The sequence below is a fragment of the Thalassophryne amazonica genome, chromosome 11 (genome assembly GCF_902500255.1).
Source record: "Thalassophryne amazonica chromosome 11, fThaAma1.1, whole genome shotgun sequence".
Classification (NCBI taxonomy): domain Eukaryota; kingdom Metazoa; phylum Chordata; class Actinopteri; order Batrachoidiformes; family Batrachoididae; genus Thalassophryne; species Thalassophryne amazonica.
This window is the reverse complement of record NC_047113.1, coordinates 110,984,900-111,005,837: the sequence shown is the minus strand read 5'-3', so window position 1 is coordinate 111,005,837 and position 20,938 is coordinate 110,984,900. Positions and strand designations below refer to the sequence as shown.

Sequence of the window (20,938 nt, the reverse complement as noted above, 5' to 3'; positions counted from 1 at the left end):
GTTATTTATTTTATGTTTATCCTTTGGTATCGATGGTTATTTATTTTATGTTTATCCTTTGGTGTCGATGGTGATTTATTTTATGTTTATCTTTTGGTATCGATGGTTATTTATTTTATGTTTATCCTTTGGTGTCGATGGTTATTTATTTTATGTTTATCCTTTGGTGTTGATGGTTATTTATTTTATGTTTATCCTTTGGTGTCGATGGTTATTTATTTATGTTTATCCTTTGGTGTCGATGGTTATTTATTTTATGTTTATCTTTTGGTGTCGATGGTTATTTATTTTATGTTTATCCTTTGGTGTCGATGGTGATTTATTTTATGTTTATCTTTTGGTATCGATGGTTATTTATTTTATGTTTATCCTTTGGTGTCGATGGTTATTTATTTTATGTTTATCCTTTGGTGTCGATGGTTATTTATTTTATGTTTATCCTTTGGTGTCGATGGTGATTTATTTTATGTTTATCTTTTGGTATCGATGGTTATTTATTTTATGTTTATCCTTTGGTGTCGATGGTTATTTATTTTATGTTTATCCTTTGGTGTCGATGGTTATTTATTTTATGTTTATCCTTTGGTGTCAATGGTGATTTATTTTATGTTTATCCTTTGGTGTTGATGGTTATTTATTTTATGTTTATCCTTTGGTGTCGATGGTTATTTATTTTATGTTTATCCTTTGGTATCGATGGTTATTTATTTTATGTTTATCCTTTGGTGTCGATGGTGATTTATTTTATGTTTATCTTTTGGTATCGATGGTTATTTATTTTATGTTTATCCTTTGGTGTCGATGGTTATTTATTTTATGTTTATCCTTTGGTGTTGATGGTTATTTATTTTATGTTTATCCTTTGGTGTCGATGGTTATTTATTTATGTTTATCCTTTGGTGTCGATGGTTATTCATTTTATGTTTATCCTTTGGTGTTGATGGTTATTTATTTTATGTTTATCCTTTGGTATCGATGGTTATTTATTTTATGTTTATCCTTTGGTATTGATGGTTATTTATTTTATGTTTATCCTTTGGTGTCGATGGTTATTTATTTTATGTTTATCCTTTGGTATCAATGGTTATTTATTTTATGTTTATCTTTTGGTGTCGATGGTTATTTATTTTATGTTTATCCTTTGGTGTCGATGGTTATTTATTTTATGTGTATCCTTTGGTGTCGATGGTGATTTATTTTATGTTTATCTTTTGGTATCGATGGTTATTTATTTTATGTGTATCCTTTGGTATCGATGGTGATTTATTTTATGTTTATCCTTTGATGTCGATGGTTATTTATTTTATGTTTATCCTTTGGTATCAATGGTTATTTATTTTATGTTTATCCTTTGGTGTCGATGGTTATTTATTTTATGTTTATCCTTTGGTATCGATGGTTATTTATTTTATGTTTATCCTTTGGTGTCGATGGTTATTTATTTTATGTTTATCCTTTGGTATCGATGGTTATTTATTTTATGTTTATCCTTTGGTGTCGGTGATTTATTTTATGTTTATCTTTTGGTATCGATGGTTATTTATTTTATGTTTATCCTTTGGTGTCGATGGTGATTTATTTTATGTTTATCCTTTGGTGTCGATGGTTATTTATTTTATGTTTATCTTTTGGTATCGATGGTTATTTATTTTATGTTTATCCTTTGGTGTCGATGGTTATTTATTTTATGTTTATCCTTTGGTATCGATGGTTATTTATTTTATGTTTATCCTTTGGTGTCGATGGTGATTTATTTTATGTTTATCCTTTGGTATTGATGGGTTTTTTTTATGTTTATCCCTTGGTGTCGATGGTTATTTATTTTATGTTTATCCTTTGGTATCGATGGTTATTTATTTTGTGTTTATCCTTTGGTGTCGGTTATTTATTTTGTGTTTATCCTTTGGTATTGATGGTTATTTATTTTGTGTTTATCCTTTGGTATTGATGGTTATTTATTTTATGTTTATCCTTTGGTATCGATGGTTATTTATTTTGTGTTTATCCTTTGGTGTCGGTTATTTATTTTGTGTTTATCCTTTGGTATTGATGGTTATTTATTTTCTGTTTATCCTTTGGTATTGATGCTGATTTATTTTGTGTTTATCCTTTGGTACTGATGGTTATTTTCCCGAGGGGAGTGACTGGGAGGAGTTATAAAAGAAACACATCACACATGATGGAGAACACAATCTACACATGAACAACACCTTAATGAAAGAATTGCCTGAGCATGCGTCATAATTTATGAAGTGCCATCATGATGTTTATTTGTAATAGCCGTCATCTTTATTTTCAAGATGGACAAACCGATGGTTATCATACATGAATAGACTATAATTTCTGACATTGGTACTATAGTGACGTGTTAAGAAATGTGACCCTCCCTGTATTATTTTGGGAAAATCCAAGATCCTTGGATTTTCAATATCAATATCACATGCACGCATGCTGGAAGAATATATGAGTGAACATGAGAGCTCATGTGGTTCAACCATCATAATGTCAGAGTTATGCAGTATTTTTATGTTTTGTTCATGGGAGACTTCAGGTAAATGACCCAAATATTGGGCATAAAAGACACTGCAACTATCAGTATTATAATAGCCAAGTGGCCTCTGTATGTGTGTTTGTGCGTGCGTGTGTGTGTGTGAGTATGGCTTCAATTACGCAAAAAACCTGGGAGAGCTGATATTTGCCATTCGGTATGCTTATGTACAAGGTCTGTTAGAAAAGTATCCAACCTTTTATTTTTTTCAAAAACCTGATGGATTTGAATCACGTGTGCTTGCATGAGAAAACCTTGAACCTTCGTGCACATGCGTGAATTTTTTCACGCCTGTCGATTGCGTCATTTGCTGGTAAGCAGCCTTTGTGTGAGGACATGTGTAGTGCTCTTGGTGGATTTTCATTGCAAGGAAAATGGCGGAACGACTTGAGCAGCGCTACTGAATCAAATTTTGCCAGAAACTGGGCGACAGCCAGGTGGAAACCATTCGGATTATTCAGACAGGTTTCGGTGACGATCCTATGGACATCACACAGATTAAGGAGCGGTACAACTGGTTTAAAGACATCCGCACAATGGTGGAGAGCAAGCCTCGCTCTGGTCGGCCATCAACATGCTGAAATGACCAGATCATTTCCAAAGTGAACACTGTGGTGATGTGGGACCGTCGTGTGACTATCCGAAAAATTGTGGAAGAGGTGGACATCAGCACTTTTTTTGCACATTCCACTGTGACAGAAGATTTGGTCATGAAAAGAGTGGCGGTGAAATTCATGCTGAAGCTGCTGACGGCGGAGCAAAAGCACCTCCGTGTTGAAGTCTCACAGGACATGCTGGACTCCGAAAAATGATGCCCACCTCTTCCACAAGTTCTCGGATAGTCACACGACTGAAAAGCCACCGAAAGCCGTCTGAATCTTCGGAATGGTTTCCACATGGCTGTCGTTTCTGGCAAAATTTGATGCGGCACTGCTCCAGTTGTTCCGTCATTTTCCTTGCAATGAAAACCCGCCGAGAGCACTACACATGACCTCACACAAAGGCTGCTTGCCAGCAAATGACGCAATCGACAAGCGTGAAAAAATTCACACATGCGCACGAAGGTTCAAGGTTGGCTCATGCAAGGACACATGATTCAAATCCATCAGGTTTTTCCAAAAAATAAAAATGTTGGATACTTTTCTAACAGACCTCGTATTTTTCATCATTTTCCCAGCCCCATGAATGCTGCGAAAACGGAAAGTTGATAGGACAAATATTTTTTGGAGAAATTAGCAATTTTATCAAACCAATAAACAATGGATGCTGTGCTGCAGTGCACCATGGGATGTTGTTATTGTGGCTAATGTTAGTTTAACAGTGTTGATAGTTTTAGTGATTTAGTGTTGTTAGTGTTATTGATTTATTGTGTTTTTGTAGCTCAATTAGTTTAGTCAGTATAGATAAGTCTCATGTTGCGCTTAAGTTTCATGTTGGTACCATGAGTGAAATGTTTAGTGGTTTTAATGTCTTCAGCCCCTGTGTTTGTCAAATTTAAAGCACCTGCATACAGGAGCCGTGTATGCACACACACTCGCGCACATGCACAGCTTTGATCAGGGACAAACTAATAGTTATGGAGAAGCTACGAATATTATAATATTATAATGTTGCTAATTACATTTTGGACTCACATGCCTTTCCAGCAGGGGGCACTAAATCATCTTTATATTTAAAGCATGACTATTGTAAATATGTTAAAAATACATAGATGATAGAAGAAAGTGAAAAGTTATTTCCATTCTGATCCATTTAAAAATCAAATGACAAAATAGAAAAAAATAAATAAAATAAAAATAATAGAAATGATAATAATAAGAATAATAATGAAAAAATAAGTGTTTTAATGTATTTATAAATTATTTAGGTTATTGTTATCATAAAGACAGTAAATTAACACTGAAAATTAAATACTGTGTAACACGAATTTTGTTCCTGACAAATCAGTGTCTTTTTCCAATTACATTTATTACAAAACAATAGAAAAGGCCCATTTTTCATGCTAAACTTTGTTTTTTGTTTGGTTTTTTTTTGGGGGGGGGGGGGGGGGCTGCACAGCAATTTTATCCCCTCAAAACAGCTATTTTTGACACTTTTCTGACTTTTTCACAATAAAACTAAAATATGGAACATAACTGCAGCAAGGTTTATTTTCAAACATTTGAAAACAATTTTACAAAGTTAAAATTTTGAAAACAATTTTACAAAGTTAAAAATTAACAGTTTTCCTTGATTTGCGAATGTGTCAGGAATCACTTTCCGTTATCAGGCCCCAAATGTTGTCCCCCATCATGTTTTCATTGTAAGATCTCTGTGAAGATATCTGTGTTCAAAGTCCATTATGTCTTGGTGGAAGCTCTCCCCATGTTCTTCTGAGTATGCCCCCATGTTGTTCTTGCAGTTGTCAAGGTGAGCATCCAGAATGTGGACCTTCAGTGACATCCTACACCCCATTTGGCCATAGTTTCTCACCAAAGTCTCAACCAGTTCCACATAATTGTCAGCCTTGTGGTTGAGCAGAAACCCATGGACAACATCAACAAAACCTTTCCATGCCTCCTGTTCCTTTGCTGTCAGTTCCTTTGGAAATTCAGGGCACTCTGTGATTTTTTTGACTTATGGCCCAATGAAAACACCAGCTTTCACTTTTGCCTCTGACAGCTTTGGGAAAAATCTTGAAGATACTTGAATGCTGCAGACTCTTTGTCAAGCGCTGTGACAAATTGTTTCATGAGACCCAGTCTGATGTGCAGAGGAGGGAACAAAACCTTGTGAGGATCCACCAATGGCTTATGTTTAATGTTACAGCTTCCAACTGAGAATTCAGTCCTTTCAGGCCATTGCTTCCAGTGATAATGTGCTGCCCTGTCTCTACTGTCCCAAAGGCAGAGAAAACAGGGAAATGTGGTGAAACCTCCCTGGCGACCCATCAAAAATGCCATCAGCACATCCTTGTTGTCTGTGTTTACATTCCACTGAGAGCGCACATGGAAACAGCGGTGGAGGCAGTGGTCAATGAAGTTGCAGAGCTCCAATTGCAGCATCCAGAGGCACTGGTGGTCATCTCAGGGGACTTTAATCATGTCACCCTGGATTCCTCGCTGCCAGCAATGCATCAGTATGTGGACTGTCCCACACGCGGCGACAATATTATTGAGCTACTGTATGTTACCGTTAAAGACGCCTATCAAGCCATGCCCCTTCCCCCTCTCGGCAAATCGGATCACATCTTGATTTCCATACAGCCTACGTATACACCTCTTGTGAAAAGGCAACCCGTAACAACGCGGACTGTGAGGACATGAACACCGGAGGCGGAGGAAAAGCTCAGAGACTGTTTTGACAGCACTGACTGGTGCACACTGCTTGAACAGTGTGGAGAGGACATCGAAGGAGCTACTCAGTGTCTGTCGGATTATGTGAATTTCTGTATGGACATTGTTGTGCCCACCAAAACAGTGAACTCTTTTGAAAATAATAAACCCTGGATCACAAGGGAGGTGAAGGGGGTTTTGAACAAGAAAAAGAGAGCGTTCAAAACAAAGGATAAGGAGCAGATGAAAAGGGTGCAGAAGGAAGTGAAGGGCTGTTTAAAGACAGCTAAAATGAGCTCCAAGGAGAAGGTTGAGGGGAAACTGCAAGAAAACAACATCAGAGAAGTGTGGGAAGGAATGAAAACAATAACAGGGTTCAAAAAGGTGGCTGGGTTGGTTGGGGAGAGTGTAGAGAGAGCTGCTGAACTGAACGCATTTTTCAACAGGTTCAGTGATGCCCCTGTTCTCCCTGTTTCCAATGCTGGCACTGACCAGCCCAACACTGTGTCCTCCCCACAACCAATTCTCACATCCCTTCCTGTGAGGGGTCCAGAGGCTGCTGGAGTCCCTCCATTGAGTTATTGTAAGGGACAGACATCCCTTTACCTTTACCCCTTTACTCCCATTGCCCCCTCCCCTTCAGCTCTCCTTCACATCACAGAACATCAGGTGAGGAGGGAGCTGCAGAGGCTAAACATCAGGAAAGCAGCCGGTCCAGATAATGTGTGTCCCAAGGACACACTAAGGAAATAGTTCTGGACTTCAGAAAGAAGCCTCCAATGCCTCAGCCGGTAAACATAGAGGGAAGTGATGTGGAGATGGCACCATCTTATAAGTACCTGGGAGTGGTGTTGGACAATAAGCTAGACTGGACAGCCAACACAGACCTTCTTCACAAGAAGAGTCAGTCTAGGCTGTACTTTCTCCGAAAGCTGGGCTCATTTAACATCTGCTCTAAACTGCTGCACATGTTTTATCAGTCAGTGGTGGCGAGCGCTCTCCTCTATGCTGTGGTCTGTTGGTGCAGCACCAGTAAGAAGAACATCTCCCGCCTGAATAAGATCATTAAAAAGGCTGGGTCAGTGGTGGGACTGAAGCTGACTCCAGTGGAAGAGGTGGTTGAGCAGAAGACTCTGTCCCGGCTCAAGGCAATTACGAACAATGCCTCACACCATCTACACGAGGCCTTCAGAGAGAGGAGGAGCATGTTCAGCAGCAGACTGCTGTCCCAGCACTGTGCCAGCTGAAATGTCACAACAATAGCACAAACTCTCTTCCTTGGCAAAGAAGCTAGAGAAAAGTTGGTAGCATTTTCTTTGGCTTGTTACTTGCACACTTTCATCCAACAAGTCCCACTCCTTCAGCCTTGAGATCAAAAGCTCAGCATTTGACTTTGTCAAACCAAGATCATTCCGATCTCCTTGACTTGGGAAGTAAGGATTCCTCTCACAAACTGTATCTGTAATGTCACAGTCCACTTCACTGTTCTCTCCATCCTCTGATTCAGTGCTTTCTTCTTCTGATGGTTGTTTTCTTTCTGGAGGTGAAGGTACAGGAAGCTCAGCACTATGTGGCATTGGTGCAACAGAAGATGGAATGTCAGGATAAGGAATAGCAGGTGCTTTCTTCCCACTTCAGCGTTTGGAAGGATCCACCATGCAGAAGTAGCAGTTGGTTGAGTGGTCAATGGGTTCACGCCATATTCTTGGAACAGCAAACTTCATTGCTCTCTTTTCCCCTCTGTACCATCCTGCAAAAATAGTGAAAATATTTGTTTAATGACTGACGATTTAATATTTACCATAAAAGATTTGGGCTTTTTCAACAAAACATAACTTTCTCACCTTCAAGTGTTTTCTTGCAATATTCACAAGCTAAGTGGGTGCCCAGTTCTTATCTTGGTCTCCAACTGGTATTCCAAAATAAGCTTTGTAGGCTTTACACATTTTGCTGGATGGTGTCACAGAAAACTTTGTTTGCTCTTTTCTTGATGAACTGGCCACAGATGTAGCAGAATTTATCTGGAGAATGATTGCAGCCTCTTGATGCCATCTCTCTTCTTCTGGTGTATCTTCTCAGGCTTGACCAAGCTTGACTGAATGCTGGCCTATGAACCCCTGTTTAAATATTTGTCATGTAACACCCCAGAACTTTCTCAGTCTTTCATGATGGCATTGTTGTGGGCTGGGGTGTTTGGCTGGCCTTGTTTTCTCTTTCTCCCACCAGGTGGTATGCATTCAGGAACGAGTGGCTGACGTGTGGCTGAGTATTAGGACCTCACCCTGAACACCTGAGGCTTATCACATGCAGGTCATCAGGACTCTCAGCTGTGGTGCATTTGTCTTGATTAGAGCATGCTGCACTTAAGCCTTGAATGCACAGTGTGTGTTTGCCAGAGACTCAACCTTGTGAGCAGACGTGTGAGATCGGCGTCAGGAGAATCTCACCATTACGGACGCAGAGACCGCTCCAGGTTTGACGCCACAGTCTGTGAAGGAGGATTGGGTGAGGTCTCACGCTCTTCAGCACACTTCCTGAGGTAATTTGGTTTTGGTGACTTTTATGAAGTAATGACAGTGGATTTGGTGTCCCTCACACCTTGTGTTATTGAGCTGTCACGTTATGCTAATTGTCTAATCAGCTTCTGCTGCAGTGGAGATTTGAACAGAGTTGTTCCGTGCCTGCAGGGTGAGAAGCTGATATATATATACGAGGGCTGTCAATAAAGTTACGGTCCTTTTTATTTTTTTCAAAAACTATATGGATTTCATTCATATGTTTTTACCTCAGACATGCTTGAACCCTCGTGAGCATGCGTGAGTTTTTCCACGCCTGTCGGTGACGTCATTCGCCTGTGAGCACTCCTTGTGGGAGGAGTCGTCCAGCCCCTCGTCGGAATTCCTTTGTCTGAGAAGTTGCTGAGAGACTGGTGCGTTGTTTGATCAAAATTTTTTCTAAACCTGTGAGACACATCGAAGTGGACACGGTTCGAAAAATTAAGCTGGTTTTCAGTGAAAATTTTAATGGCTGATGAGAGATTTTGAGGTGATTCTGTCGCTTTAAGGACTTTTCACGGTGCGAGACGTCGCGCAGCGCTCTCAGGCGGCGTCATCAGCCTGTTCAAGCTGAAAACCTCCACATTTCAGGCTCTATTGATCCAGGACGTCGTGAGAGAACAGAGAAGTTTCTGAAGAAGTCGGTTTCAGCATTTTATCCGGATATTCCATTGTTAAAGGAGATTTTTTTTAATGAAAGAAGTGCGGACGGGTCCGCGCGTCGGGACGCAGCCGCCGCGACGCTCCGCCACAGGAAAAACACCTCTGTTGAAAGCCTTAAGGACAAGTTGGAACATGTCCTGCCTGTTAAACAATTTCTCATATACTCACTCCACTGAAAGCCATCAAAAGCCGCCTGGATTTTACAAATGGTTATCAACACGGAGGTGTTTTTCCTGTGCCGCCGCACCGCGTCGGCTGCGTCCCGACGCGCGGATCCGTCCGCACGTCTTTCATTAAAAAAATCTCCTTTAACAGTGGAATATCCGGATAAAATGCTGAAACCGACTTCTTCTGAAACTTCTCTGTTCTCTCACGACATCCTGGATCAATAGAGCCTGAAATGTGGAGGTTTTCAGCTTGAACAGGCTGATGACGCCGCCTGAGAGCGCTGCACGACGTCTCGCACCGTGAAAAGTCCTTAAAGCGACAGAATCACCTCAAAATCTCTCATCAGCTGTTAAAATTTTCACTGAAAACCAGCTTAATTTTTCGAACCGTGTCCACTTAGATGTGTCTCACAGGTTTAGAAAAAATTTTGATCAAACAACGCGCCAGTCTCTCAGCAACTTCTCAGACAAAGGAATTCCGACGAGGGGCTGGACGACTCCTCCCACAAGGCGTGCTCACAGGCGAATGACGTCACCGACAGGCGTGGAAAAACTCACGCATGCGCACGAGGGTTCAAGCATGTCTGACGTAAAAACATATGAATGAAATCCATATAGTTTTTGAAAAAAATAAAAAGGACCGTTACTTTATTGACAGCCCTCGTATATAAGCCAGGAAGTGTTTGCTGATTGTGTGCACCTTTGAGCTGTGTCTCTCTGGGTGGAGAGTGTTGGACTCACCTCATGTTTTCTTTCTTCACAGACTCGGTTTGTCGCAGCCACCTGGGGGGGTGTCGGCGGGGTCCCTGGGTCCGAACTGCTGTGGCTCTGGACCGTTTGCGCTGCTGAGAGCGCGCCGTGTTTTCACCTCACCAGACCGCGGACATTTTTGGTTGTTTATCACTAAACTCACTATAATTATTAAATTCTGTTATATTTTGAACCGTGCTCTGCTTATTTTATGCTGGGTCCTGTCAAACGCTGGGTCGGTGCTCCGACCGCGTCCAACACATAACAGGCATTCTGGAATCTTCTTAATCTCTCAAGAATATTCCTGAAATTGTTTGTCAACCATTATGGAAAATTCCATAAGAGTCTAGAAAGTTCTTCACTGTTGTACACTGTTCTACAGAATTCTGGTATTTTCTAGAAAGTTCCATGAGATTCTTGTGGGTTTTCTCAAAGATTCTAGAACATTCTTTGGAATTCTTTGGATTCTAGAACATTCTCTGGAATATTCCACAAGGTTGTTTAATTTTCTTTGATTAAAGAGTGAAATATTCATGAACAAAGGAGATTCTTCAAACCTCAGTAAATTACTCTCCTGTTCTTGAAAGTTCTTGCTCAATCTGTACAAATGAGGAACGTTTTCATAAATATAATTGCTTTATCAACATTGTATTATGTTTGAAATGATGTTTGGACCCTTTTGACATGATCACAAAAAGAAAACAGGATGACCACAACTCTGACAAATGGACTTAACTTTTCCAGAAATTAGTAGTGACCACTCAGTGAATGCAAAAACTGGTTTATTTGCAATTTAATTGTCCTGACCACAAAACCAAAGTTTGGAGGTCAAGACCACTTCTTTTTTCTTTTGATTGGTTGTGAAGATAGGGGAAATCAGAAAATCAGTGGGAGCCCGGGGGCCACCGTAGGCCTCCAGTGGGGTCCAGGGGCATTGCCCCTGGTGGGGGCCCACAAGTTTTGAGCATTTTACAGGCATTTTGGAGCCACTAAAGACCTAATTTCATGAATTTCCAGTTTACATTTTTTGTATTTTGGGGTATGTGGAAGTCTTACTCTAATAAAAGACTGCCTATGTAGACCTTCATTCAGTGATAGCTGCCTCGTGCTATAGCATATGTACTTACTATAAATGCCATAGCATTGGACAGATATCACTGAACTTCTTCAAGTGTCTTTACGTAACTTGGAATGAGCTCTGAAATATACTGAAACTTCATGCAAGTATGTGTAAATCATTAAAACCTATCAAAACAACATTTGTGGTATAAAACAGTGACTTTATTAATATTTCCATGTGAAATGTATGCTTACAAATTACTGCCCCATAATAAATTCCTAAATCACACCATGTGAGTTTGCACCCCGACAACTGATGTCAGTCAGCAGGAAAACCCCACAGACACATATGGCATAGTATCATTAAAAAGCATCAGCTGTACCACAGTCTGTGAAATTCACCAAAATTAAAACTAAAAATAAAACTGATGGGGGCCGATTTCAGCATGCAGGCAAATATATCTCATCATTTTTGAATGGTTTATCTATTAAAGAAACTGAACAAAATCAATTGTAAGGCCTGAAAGAAGTTTCTGTAGGAAGTATTTTAGCCATAAGGTCAAGTGAGAGGGGAAAGTCTTGGCTTTTTTTCTTGAAAGATACTGGGGTCATCGAGAGGATTTAGTCCTGCTATAACAGACTGATGGTGGCAGCAATGCAACAATAAGCATGCCGACTGACGTTTTTTGCCACAAAAGAAGAAGAAGGGTACGTTTGTTTTCTCCACAGGGTCAAGTTTTGAGTAAAAGCGTGTTTCGTGTCAAAATAAGGCCACTGCACCACACTTAAAACTTTCAGTGATTGTAAACACATTTTAATTGCATGAATAAAGTTATTGGGCTGAGCGGTACGAGTGATGTGGGCTTTGGGGCTCACTGTGCCTTTTCCGTGCTCTGGACCCGGACATTTAATATTAACTTTGGTGACATGTTTCTTTGTGGTGCATTGTTCTTCCAATGTTTTTTGATGAAATCCAAACATAACATGCAGTGGGCTTCACTGGGGAACTCAGCCTTGCAGACAAATTCACCAAGTCTTGCCTTTGTCCCGTCCACGTCCACCTCCCAGTCCAAACATGTCTACTTGAACCTATTTTTTACACCACTATCGATGTCTTTAATGAGGTATTCGTCCTCTCTCTGTAATTTTGGCCATGGTACAGACACAGCTCGACAGCTAAAACTTGCCGAAACTCAAAATGTCCAAGTCCGGGTACTTTTAGTGACCAGATTTACAGAGATTCTGATTGGCTGAAAGTTCACTATTGAAGAAAAATAACCAATGACATTGCACATTTTAGCTTGCAGTTTCGGCAGTGCTATTATGGTTCCCATGCATATGAGGAAAGATTTAACTTGCACGGATGACCCATGCTGCACCACCCCTCCAAAATGTTTCTCAACAGATTTAAAATGATCTCAGAAATGGCCCAGAAACCCAGAAAAACTCTGAAATCCTCTTATCTGCAGAAAATCCTCATCCCTGTTAACATATTACCATCCTTGAAAAATGTCAGATACCTATTTTATAACCACTACCCAATCTGGAGCCCATGGATCCCCACAGGCAGCACGCTAGTCATTATTTAAGCATCGGGTATGTGTGACTTCATCATGTTTGGTGATGCTGATATCTTTGCAAGAGAATGAAGGTCCAAGTCTTTAGGGCCCTGGTGCTTCCTGTCTTAGTGTTTAGTTGTTAGACGTGAACGCTAAACAGGCTACATCTGGATGTTTTGGTACCAGGTCTCCATAGAGGATCCATGGGTTCTGCTGGAATGACTTTGTTCTAAATTAGTGGTGACTGAGTGAGACTCAGATAAGGAGAATCACTGCCAGCATGAGGGAACATCAACAGTGGTATTTTGGTCATGTGATGTATTTCTGTGGTCATGAGCCATCACGCAGGTGTCTGAGTGTTGAGAATCACTGCAGATGTAGAACCTGACCTGGCCTAACCCTGACCACATCTGTCCTGGCATGAAAAGCAGCACAATGAATTGTACAGATACCATCGTTAACATGTGTAAAATGTGTTCTTAATCACCTTGGCAACTGCCTCTGAGAGCAGAATCTCCTCCGCTGACATCACTGTGTAGTACGCCACATTAGTCAGCACATAACAGGAAGTCACAATAACCATGGAGATGCAGATACCTAAGGGCACATTCCTGGGGATGGGGGTGGAGCACACTGTCACTTATCTGACAAACATATATTTGATTTTAAGTTTGGCTTTATTCATGGCATCACAGTCCTGATCAGACTCCACTGAATCACTTATTCCTTATTTTTATTGTTCAGAATAAATGTGCACCAAAAGACCAATTGGGAAAATTAGAATATCAAAGCAAATATAAATGAAAATAATGCCTAAAATAAAGATTTGCCTTTGCAGTGCTTGACAATTACCCAGAAGACAGAGACCACTCACCTCTCAGGGTTTTGTACCTCCTCAGTCACAAAATTCAGGTAGAACCTGGAGAAGAGAAGAGTTAGGAGGACTCTTTGTGGACCCACTCACTGGTGCTTCAAAAGGCTCTCTCTAATCCTGATAATGCACTGATCCTGATTAGGATTCATGAGTCAACATTCTCTGCCTCATGAAAATAAACATTCCTACATCAAAAAACCACAGGAACCATCCAACGCTACCAGAGGAAACCCTCCTGAACCCTACTATGGGCAAGGTTCAATATCAAGTGTCAGGTCTTTGGTTTGGTTCATAGAACAGTTATCTGTGTCACATCCAACTGTTCCTATGAACAAGTGGTGTCCAAAGAGTTTCCAGAAGGGTCAAGAGGGTGCAGGCTTTCTTTGGAACCACTGACTCCAGCAGATGATTTGACTGACAAACTCAAATCTGCTGTGACATTCACCAGTCAAATCCCTTGCTGGAGTTAGTGGTTGCAAAGAAAACCTACACCCTCTTGGTCTTTTCTGGAATCTCTTTGGACACCACTGCTCTAGGGTTAGGGTTAAACACGTACCTCAGAATCTGTAGATGATGAACCACAGTGGTCATCCTCAGTCACTTGGTGGCATCGGCGGTGCACCAACTACGAGGTCTGTTAGAAAAGTATCCGACCTTTTTTTTGCAAAAACCTGATGGATTTGAATCATGTGTGTTTGCATGAGCCAACCTTGAACCTTTGTGCGCATGCATGAATTTTTTCACGCCTGTCCATTGCGTCATTTGCTGGCAAGCAGCCTTTGTGTGAGGTTGTGTGTTGTGCTCTCGGCAGATTTTCATTGCAAGGAAAATGGCAGAACGACTGGAGCAGTGCTACTGCATCAAATTCTGCCAGAAATTGGGTGACAGCCAGGTGGAAACCATTCGGAAGATTCAGACGGCTTTCGGTGGCTTTTCAGTCATGTGACTATCCGAGAAATTGTGGAAGAGGTGGGCATCATTTTTCAGAGTCCAGCATGTCTTGTGAGACTTCAACATGAAGGTGCTTTTGCTCCACCGTCAGCTTCAGCACAAATTTCGCTGCCACTCTTTTCATGGCCAAATCTTCTGTCACAGTGGAATGTGCCAAAAAAGTGCTGATGTCCACCTCTTCCGCAATTTCTTGGATAGTCACACGACGGTCCCGCATCACCACAGCGTTCACTTTGGAAATGATCTGGTCATTTCAGCATGTTGATGGCCCACTGGAGCGCGGCTCACTCTCCACCGTTATCCGGACGTCTTTAAACCGGTTGTACCGCTCCTTAATCTGTGTGATGCCCATAGGATCGTCACCGAAAGCCGTCTGAATAATCCGAATGGTTTCCACCTGGCTGTTGCCAGTTTCTGGCAAAATTTGATGCAGCAGCGCTGCTCCAGTCGTTCTGCCATTTTCCTTGAAATGAAAATCCGATGAGAGACTCCACCCATCCTCACACAAAGGCTGCTTGCCAGCAAATGATGCAATCGATAGGTGTGAAAAAATTCACGCATGTGCACGAAGGTTCAAGGTTGGCTCATGCAAGCACACGTGATTCAAATCCATCAGGTTTTTGAAAAAAAAAAATAAAAAGGTTGGATACTTTTCTAACAGACCTCGTACTTTAAAACCTCGAACAAACCAAAGCTACTGCAAATAGTCAAAATAAGGTACCTTGACACTTGGATTAATTTTATCATTGCACTACCATGCAGTTCGTCATGCCAATGTGTCCCGCTTTGTCCTGCTTGATGCCACACTATATAAAATAATTATTTCATAGTGGATGATGATACATTTGCTCTCAGAACTTGGCTGATGAAACCATCTCTCATCGCTCCCAGAGTCACAGAGAAATTATCTACAGCTGCAGGTTGTCTCATGTGTGTCATATGGTGGAGAACACATTTGGATTGTCTCAAAGGTAATTATTTATAACATATATATTGTAATGGATTGGTAAAACAGTTGCATTTTCATTCCTTCTCATGAGTTAGATAATGAAAATATGACTTAGGCCATTATTTTAGGAAGGTGACAATATGTAAAGTTATGTTTATTATAGATGTAACATCTCTTCATAAGTGTTCAGATGCACTGCACGCATTGACACACATTGACATGCACTGTTTTGGAAAAGGTTGTGCAATGTTCACAACTAGTTCATGAAATTAATGTGTGCCAGAAATTTTAAACATTTCAAAATTTTCTCTGCCCTCTGGCACGCAGCTGCGCACAGTCCATGCACAGTTTACAACAGTTTCCGAAGAGTTTACTTTCTGGCACACCATATTGCGTGCCAGTGCGCAGATCAAATTTGTGCAAGTGTCAAGATGCCTTAATGCTCACTGGCCACTTCCACATATTTTCCATGTTGGGGAAAATAGTCCTGCCCCCAACATGAGCCAGATCGGCTCATGAGCTAACCGACTGAAAAATGTCCATGGTGGAACTCTCAACACTATGATCTAGACTGAGTGGACCATGATCAATTTTCCACATTGTACACCCAGATCCTGAAGGTCTAACTCTGTCCGGACATCACATGATGTCACATAGGCGTTAATTATCATTATTAAGTGAGTTTTACTTCCACCAAATTCTATCAATGGCAGAAATAAGGTAATTGCATGTATCATCTCTAAAGTGTGACCCAGAACAACTGGACCATGTAATCCCACTGCCCATAGACACAAATCATCTGCACTGCAATCTGAATATTTTCAGAAGAAAAAAAAATCATGATCTGTTTCTGTCCAGTGGTTTTTGTTGTATTTTTTAACAGAAATAAATTTGGAGTGGTTTTGTCCAAAGGAATGAAGAAACCACATCAGTTATTATACAACAGCTGAATTTAACTTGAACCTGAAGTAGAAGTTACACCAAGAAGTCAGTGCATGGCATCAGCTATGGACTACATCAGGATTGTTTTTGAACTATTTGACTGTTTTTGCAAGTTGACTGAGAACAATTTTGGTTTGGATTGGACTCCAATTTAAAATTCATGTTGGAGTGTTTGGAACCTCTTGATGTCAAAGTACCAGTGATGCACACCAAAATGTAAGTCCTTTTTCTTGTTTATAAATTTATAAAACAAAAAATGCATTATATAAAAAAATAATGGATGTTTTTTCATTTGTTCGATGGTATGAATATTTCATGAGGTGAAAGATGGACCATTCTATTTTTTATTTGCATCATTGCACTTATAAAGATTCATTATTTGTATGATATGACTTACATGGAACTATATGGAGGAATGAATCGTTAGGTAATAACAGTAATAGGATGGATGTTTGCACCAAAGTAAAGGACATGGAAAGATGGTGCTAATATCCACTTAAGTCCTTATATACACAACAAGAGGACACGCCACAACAGACAAAACGCAGCAATGGCCCCAACCTTAATTCACAAAATGGAGCCTGGATCGAAAACTAACCCCAAACCAAGAACTTTTGGTTTAAGTTTTCTCCCAAGAAGAATCTCCATCTGCTGGTGCACATGGCTCAGGGCCCCTTCACACATAGTTTGAAGTTTGGGCGAAGTGCACACTTAGTGCGCATGATGCAGGAATCGTGTGCAAACCATATAATGTTGTCCCTGCCTCTAACCCCTCGTACACTGGTTGCTACACCTATTTGCGCACATAAGCGCCTGAAAGACAAAGTGTGCACTGTGAGAACCCATCGAACCCTCTCGCTGCGGGTGCGGGCCTAATTCCAGGTGACACACACAAACACCTAACACCGCTCGCATGGCACTTAGAAAATGTGTGGCCAGTTGCACTCTTGGCATGACAACAGACTGCAGACAATCACTTTCATACTTGCAGAGAAATCTGTCTAAGTTCCACACGAGTGTGGCTTTGGTGTGTGCACTGAGATGACAGGAAGTGTGTCCTCCCACTGAATCGGCTGTGGAAATCTGTGGATCTGGACAGTCTAGCTGGACACCACGTACTGTGTTTGGACGGACATGGACAAACAACTGTCCACTGTGATGCGTGTCTGTTTGCTGTTATCAAGTGGACATAAATACAGATTTCACTGTGGCGACATGCAATGGAAAGAATATTTGCATGACCTGGAAGATGGAATGTTTGATTCAACGATCCGCCTCATTTAATCATAATGGTGTGTGTGTCTGTGTGTGTGTGTGTGGGTGTGTGTGTTTGTGTGTGTGTGTGTGTGTGTGTGTGTGTGTGTGTGTGTGTGTGTGTGTGTGTGTGTGTGTGTGTGTGTGTGTGTGTGTGTGTGTGTGTGTGTGTGTGTTCATACCTACCACCCAGCATATGCATACATTCCTGAGTAGAAGGCCAAAGGAAGACCAGATAGTTTCACACTGCTCAGCTCAAAGGCATTGTCAAAGTTCTCAGTGTGCCCTGCATACACACACACACACACACACACACACACACACACACACACACACACACACACACACACACACACACACTGTATTTAAATCTGTATCCAGATCCACTGCAGTCAAATCAAATCTTGATTCGAGGTCGGCCCTGTAAAACATTGAGGTCTTTCCATGGTTTTGGTCTTGTTCACAATAAACACTCAGATGTAAATAAAAAAGCTTTTAAAGTAAATAACTTTAGTTTTGACAAAACTACAGAAGTGCATGTATTTAAATCAGTGGTGTCCAAACTATTCCAGAAAGGGCCGAGAGGGTGCAGGTTTTCTCATCCCACCTGCTCAAAGGGAGGTTAATCAGTGAAATCACCTGCTTTTCTGTATGTCTGGGTTCAGGACTCTGACACAGCCAGGGACCTGATTAGTGATTTGTGGTGTCTGGTGTCCATCCTTTCTGTGCCCAAGCAGCAGTAAGACTTCAGAGCTTCGTGACTCTCTTCACAATAATAGGAGCATCTGCTGTTGACACTACAAACTCAAAACTCCATCCATCCATCCATTTCTTTTTCTTCTACTTTATCCGGAGTTGGGTCGCGGGGGCAGCAGCTCAAGCAAAGCCACCCAGACCTCCCGATCCACACACACCTCCCCCAGCTCCTCCGGGGGAACCCCAAGGCGTTCCCAAGCCAGCCGGGAGATGTAATCCCTCCAGCGTGTCCTGGGTCTTCCCCGGGGCCTCCTCCCAATGGGACGTGCCCGGAACACCTCTCCAGCGAGGCGTCCAGGAGGCATCCGGAAAAGATGCCCGAGCCACCTCAACTGACTCCTTTTGACGTGGAGGAGCAGCGGTTCGACTCCGAGCTCCTCCCGAGTGACCGAGCTCCTCACCCTATCTCTAAGGTAGCGCCCAGCCACCCTGCGGAGGAAACTCATCTCGGCTGCTTGTACTCGCGATCTTGTTCTTACAGTCATGAGCCAAATCTCATGACCATAGGTGAGGATCGGAACGTAGATCAAGAGGTAAATCGAGAGCTTTGCCCCCCTACTCAGCTCTCTCTTCACCACGACGGTCCTATACTGCAGATGCTGCACCGATCCACCTATCGATCTCACGCTCCATCCGTCCCTCACTCATGAACAAGACCCCGAGATACTTAAACTCCTCCACTTGAGGCAAGGACACTCCACTGACCTGAAGAGGGCAAAGCACCTTTTTCCGGTCGAGAACCATGGCCTCAGATTTAAAGGTGCTGATTTTCATCCCGGATGCTTCACACTCGGCTGCAAACCGCCCCAGTGCACACTGAAGGTCATGATTTGACGAAACCAACAGAACCACATTGTCCGCAAAGAGCAGAGACAAGATTCTGTGGTTCCCAAACCAGACCCCCTCTACACCCTGGCTGCGCCTAGAAATTCTGTCCATAAAAATAATGAACAGAACGGGTGACAAAGGGCAGCTCTGGCGGAGGTCAACGTGCACTGGAAACAGGTTTGACTTACTACCGGTAATGCGAACCAAGCTCCTGCTGCGGTCGTACAGGGACCGGATAGCCCTTAGCAAAGGACCCCGGACCCCGTACTCCCGGATCACTCCCCACAGGGTGCCCCGAGGGACATGGTCGAACGCCTTCTCCAGATCCACAAAACACATGTGGACTGGTTGGGCGAACTCCCGTGAACCCTCGAGCACCCGATGGAGCATGTAGAGCTGGTCCAGTGTGCTGCGACCAGGACGAAAACCACACTTCTCCTCCTGAATCCGAGGTTCGACCATCGATCGAATTCTCCTCTCCAGTACTCTGGAATAGACCTTACTGGGGAGGCTGAGGAGTGTGATCCCCCTATAGTTGGAACACACCCTCCGGTCCCCCTTCTTAAACAGACGGACCACCACCCCGGTCTGCCAATCCAGAGGCACTGTCCCCGATCGCCACGCGATGTTGCAGAGGCGTGTCAGCCAAGACAGTCCCACAACATCCAGAGGCTTAAGGTACTCAGGACAGATTTCATCCACCCCAGGAGCCTTGCCACCGAGGACCTTTCTAACCACCTCGGTGACTTCGGTCTGGATAATAGATGAGTCTGCCTCTGAGTACCCAGTCTCTGCTTCCTCTTCGGAAGACGTGACGATGGGATTGAGGAGATCCTCAAAGTACTCCTTCCACCGCCCGACAACATCCCCAGTCAGGGTCAACAGCTCCCCACCCACACCGTAAACAGTGCTGGTGGAGAGCTGCTTCCACCTCCTGAGGCGTCGGACAGTTTGCCAGAATCTCTTCGAGGCCCACCCATAGTCCTCCTCCATGGCCTCCCCGAACTCCTCCCAGACCCGAGTTTTTGCCTCTGCGACCGCACGGGCTGCGGCACGCTTGGCCTGCCGGTACCTGTGAGCTGCTTCTGGGGTCCACCACCGGGTTCGGGGATTGCCGCCGCGACAGGCACCAGAGACCTTGTGACCTCAGCTACGAGCGGTCGCATCGACAATGGAGGTGGAGAACATGGTCCACTTGGACTCCATGTCTCCAACCTCCCCCAGGATCTTGGAGAAGCTCTCCCGGAGGTGGGAGTTGAAGACCTCGCTGACAGAGGGTTCTGCCAGTCGTTCCCAGCAGACCCTCATGATACGTTTGGGCCTGCCAGGTCTGACCGGCTTCCTCCCCTCCCAGCGGATCCAACTCACCACCAGGTGGTGATTGGTCGACTCTGCCCCTCTCTTCACTCGAGTGTCCGAGACACATGGCCGAAAGTCAGATGATATGACTACAAAGTCAATCATTGACCTCCGGCTCAGGGTGTCCTGGTGCCATGTGCACTTATGGACACCCTTGTGCTCAAACATGGTGTTCGTGATGGACAAACTGTGACTAGCTCAGAAGTCCAACAACTGAACACCACTCGGGTTCAGATCGGGGAGGCCGTGCTTCCCGATCACCCCCCTCCAGGTCTCACTGTTGCCGCCCCAGTAGAACAATGGAGTCCCCAGTCGGAGCGCTACCTAGTACCCCCCCAGGGACTCCAGGAAGGTCGGGTACTCTGCACTGCTGCTCGGCCTGTAGGCGAGACAACGGTGAGAGACTCTCA

General features: G+C 42.9%; 1 protein-coding gene across 1 annotated transcript in view; it reads right to left on the bottom strand.

Annotated features, from left to right (window-relative positions):
* Positions 1–20,938, bottom strand: part of slc7a11 (solute carrier family 7 member 11) — a 130,856-nt gene that overhangs the window by 21,013 nt on the left and 88,905 nt on the right. The window contains exons 5-7 of the mRNA XM_034181019.1: positions 17,772–17,871; positions 13,490–13,534; positions 13,103–13,226 (exon numbers count right to left, since the gene is read on the bottom strand). Coding sequence (XP_034036910.1) covers positions 13,103–13,226; positions 13,490–13,534; positions 17,772–17,871 — 269 coding nt within the window. The remainder of the gene's footprint in view (positions 1–13,102; positions 13,227–13,489; positions 13,535–17,771; positions 17,872–20,938) is intronic.